The sequence below is a fragment of the Poecilia reticulata genome, unplaced genomic scaffold (assembly GCF_000633615.1).
Source record: "Poecilia reticulata strain Guanapo unplaced genomic scaffold, Guppy_female_1.0+MT scaffold_310, whole genome shotgun sequence".
Taxonomy (NCBI): Eukaryota; Metazoa; Chordata; class Actinopteri; order Cyprinodontiformes; family Poeciliidae; genus Poecilia; species Poecilia reticulata.
The window spans coordinates 62,044-65,238 of NW_007615085.1; the positions used below are offsets into that span (position 1 = coordinate 62,044).

A 3,195-nucleotide genomic window follows, 5' to 3' on the forward strand; every position below is an offset into this window, starting at 1 on the left:
GTGGAGCTGTTAGCTGCTAGTGGAGCTGTTAGCTGCTAGTGGAGCTGCTAGCTGCTAGTGAAGCTGCCAGATGCTAGTGGAGCTGCTAGTGGAGCTGCTAGCTGCTAGTAGAGCTGCTAGTGGAGCTGCTAGCTGCTAGTGGAGCCGCCAGCTGCTAGCAGAGCTGCCAGATGCTAGTGGAGCTGTTAGCTGCTAGTGAAGCTGCCAGATGCTAGTGGAGCTGCTAGCGGAGCTGCTAGCTGCTAGTGGAGCTGCTAGTGAAGCTGCTAGCTGCTAGTTAAGCCGCTAGTGTATAGTGTAGCCACTAGCTGCTAATGTAGTGTACATGTGTCACCTGCCTGGTGGCTCCGCCCCCACAGGTGCCTGCTGTACCTGAGCTGCTGTGTTTTTCCTGCAGACCAGCTGAACTTGGAGGACAGTGTGACCAACAAGGTGACGGCCATGCAGAGGCAGAAGGAGGCCGGAACGTACGTCTGTCCTCACCTGCTCACCTGGTGGTCATGTGACTCCTCTCTAACCTTGTGATTGGTTCCCTTCACAGGTACAGAGTGAAGGACAAATCAGACCGAGCCACCGTAGAGCAGGTCAGGATTGTTGATGGGCTGACAGGAAGTGACCCTGTACCGGCTGACAGGAAGTGACCCGTTGCGTTCCTCTGCAGGTGTTGGACCCTCGGACTCGGATGATTCTGTTCAAGATGCTGAGTCGGGGAATCATCAGCGAGATCAACGGCTGCATCAGCACCGGGAAGGAGGTCAGGTGACCTGGGTTCCGGAGCCGAGCGGCTCGGACCAGTTCGGGGCGGGCGGGTTGGGGGGTTGGTTGCCGTGGTAACCAGTGGGTTCCTGCGGTCGCTCAGGCCAACGTTTACCACGCCAGCACGGCGGCTGGAGAGAGCAGAGCCATCAAGATCTACAAGACGTCCATCCTGCAGTTCAAGGACCGGGACAAGTACGTTAGCGGAGAGTTCAGGTCAGTCCGCTTCCTGTGCCTTTCAAAATAAGAGCAGCCTCTCTGGATCTGAGCCCACGTTGGCTCCGGTTCTGTTCTGCAGGTTCCGCCACGGCTACTGTAAAGGGAACCCCAGGAAGATGGTCAGAACCTGGGCTGAGAAAGAGATGAGGAACCTGATCAGGTCAGAACCTCAGCCCGACACGTAGAACCCGGTAGAACCCGTCAGAACCCGTCAGAACCGGTTCTTGTGTTCCAGGTTGCAGGCGGCCGGCGTTCCCAGTCCAGAACCGATTCTGCTCCGGAGTCACGTTCTGCTAATGGGTTTCATCGGGAAAGACAACAAGTAAGAATCGGAGCCGGTTCCAACCCGGTGTGCGGCCAGCCAAATGCTGACGAAGGTTCTGGTTCTGTTTGGGTCAGGCCGGCTCCTCTGCTGAAGCACGCGGTTCTGAGCGGGTCCAAGGCCCGGCAGCTGTACCTGCAGGTGATCCGGGACATGCAGCGGATGTTCCAGCGGGCCCGGCTCGTCCACGCCGACCTCAGCGAGTTTAACATGCTGTGAGTGGAACCGACCCGATCCATCTGGTTCCAGTCGGGCTCCTCTGACCCAGTTCTGATCCGGTTGCAGGTACCACGGCGGAGACGCTTACATCATCGACGTGTCGCAGGCGGTGGAGCACGACCATCCGCACGCCCTGGACTTTCTACGCAAGGACTGCAGCAACGTCAACGGTGGGCCCGGTTCCGGTTCTGATCTGCAGGTCGGCCCGGTTTTGACCCGTAGTGGTTCTGACCTGTCTGTGGTTCCCAGAGTTCTTTGCGCGGCGCGGTGTGGCGGCCATGACGGTGCGGGAGCTGTTTGACTTCATCACCGACCCGGCTGTCTCCAGCAGCAATATAGAGGCATACCTGGACAAGGTGAGAAGTACCCGGCGGTACCTCTGGACCCGTCCGGAACCGGAACCTGTTCCGGTTCCGGACGGGTCTGGGACACGCCCCCTGACACCCGGCTGTCTGTGATTGGCGGAGCAGGCCATGGCGACAGCGGCCCAGCGGACGGCAGAGCAGCGATCGGACCGGGACCGGGTCGATGAGGAGGTAATGGCTGCAAGGCCCCGCCCTCCTCTCTCCGATTGGCTCCCCGAGTTCACTGAGGCTCCGCCCCCCACAGGTGTTTAAGCAGGCCTACATCCCGCGCACGCTGACCCAGGTGAGAGGCTACGAGCGCCACGTGGAGCTGATGAGGTCCGAGGAGGCGGCAGCCATTAGCGGTCACCATGACGACGTAAGAGCAGCAGCGCCCCCGTCTTCTTCTGTGGTTTTTAACTGAATCGATGATGATGATGAAGGCCCCCTGTTCTCCTCAGGTTCTGTACCAGACGCTGACGGGCCTGAAGAAGGACCTCTCTGGAGTTCAGACGGTTTGTACCGGTTCTGGGTCCGGTTCTGGTTCCGGTCCCGGTTCCTGCTAACGTTCTGTTCCGCTGCTAGATTCCGGCGCTGCTGGACGAGGACCAGCCTTCATCAGAGGAGGAAGAGGAGGCTGAGGAAGAGGAGGAAGAGGAGGACCAAGAGGGTAGTCCGATGGATAAGAAGGTGCTCAGTCCGTGGAACCGGAACCGGAACCACAACTGGAACCAGAACCTCCTGATTTTAACTGCTTGTTGTTCCAGGAGAGGAAGAGGATGGTGAAGGAGGCCCAGAGGGAGAGGAGGAAGAGCAAAGTCCCCAAACACATGAAGAAGAGGAAGGAGAAGGTGGCCAAGATGAAGAAGGGCCGGTGACCCGCCGAAGAACCGACCCGGTTCTGACTGGGAAGCAGAGGCTCTGTGGTTCTGTTCTGATTAAAGCTTTGATCTCAAACCAAACTCCTGTCAGAATTTCTTGACCCGATCCAAATGTGGATACAACTGTGGGCAGTGCTGCTAATGAAGCTAAGCTAGTTAGCTTAGCCTCTGATGACAGATAAATGGTACGTTTCTCTGCCATTTGCACATTTAGCAGCAAGTATACTAGGTTAATTGACAGCTCTAAGCCCCTCCCCTTGCCTCATTGTTTACATCCATCTGAAGTAAATCTTATGTCTGATCACAGTTTACCAAACATTTAAATCTGATTAGATCTGAACAGGCAATTTATAACAAGCATGACGTTTTCAAAAAAATTAGCATTCACTTCAAAAACACCTTCATTGCAATTACAATCCACATACATGCCACCATCATGACACCATCATGCCAC

General features: G+C 56.4%; 1 protein-coding gene across 1 annotated transcript in view; it reads left to right on the forward strand.

Annotated features, from left to right (window-relative positions):
- The window catches only part of riok1 (RIO kinase 1 (yeast)), a 6,408-nt gene extending 3,586 nt beyond the window's left edge, over positions 1-2,822 (forward strand). The window contains exons 4-17 of the mRNA XM_008403175.2: positions 398-467; positions 542-584; positions 662-754; positions 860-972; positions 1,055-1,135; positions 1,211-1,297; positions 1,375-1,512; positions 1,583-1,686; positions 1,766-1,872; positions 1,987-2,052; positions 2,126-2,239; positions 2,322-2,375; positions 2,446-2,550; positions 2,628-2,822. Coding sequence (XP_008401397.1) covers positions 398-467; positions 542-584; positions 662-754; positions 860-972; positions 1,055-1,135; positions 1,211-1,297; positions 1,375-1,512; positions 1,583-1,686; positions 1,766-1,872; positions 1,987-2,052; positions 2,126-2,239; positions 2,322-2,375; positions 2,446-2,550; positions 2,628-2,738 — 1,286 coding nt within the window. The 3' untranslated portion in view covers positions 2,739-2,822. The remainder of the gene's footprint in view (positions 1-397; positions 468-541; positions 585-661; positions 755-859; positions 973-1,054; positions 1,136-1,210; positions 1,298-1,374; positions 1,513-1,582; positions 1,687-1,765; positions 1,873-1,986; positions 2,053-2,125; positions 2,240-2,321; positions 2,376-2,445; positions 2,551-2,627) is intronic.
- The last annotated feature ends 373 nt before the right edge of the window (positions 2,823-3,195 follow it).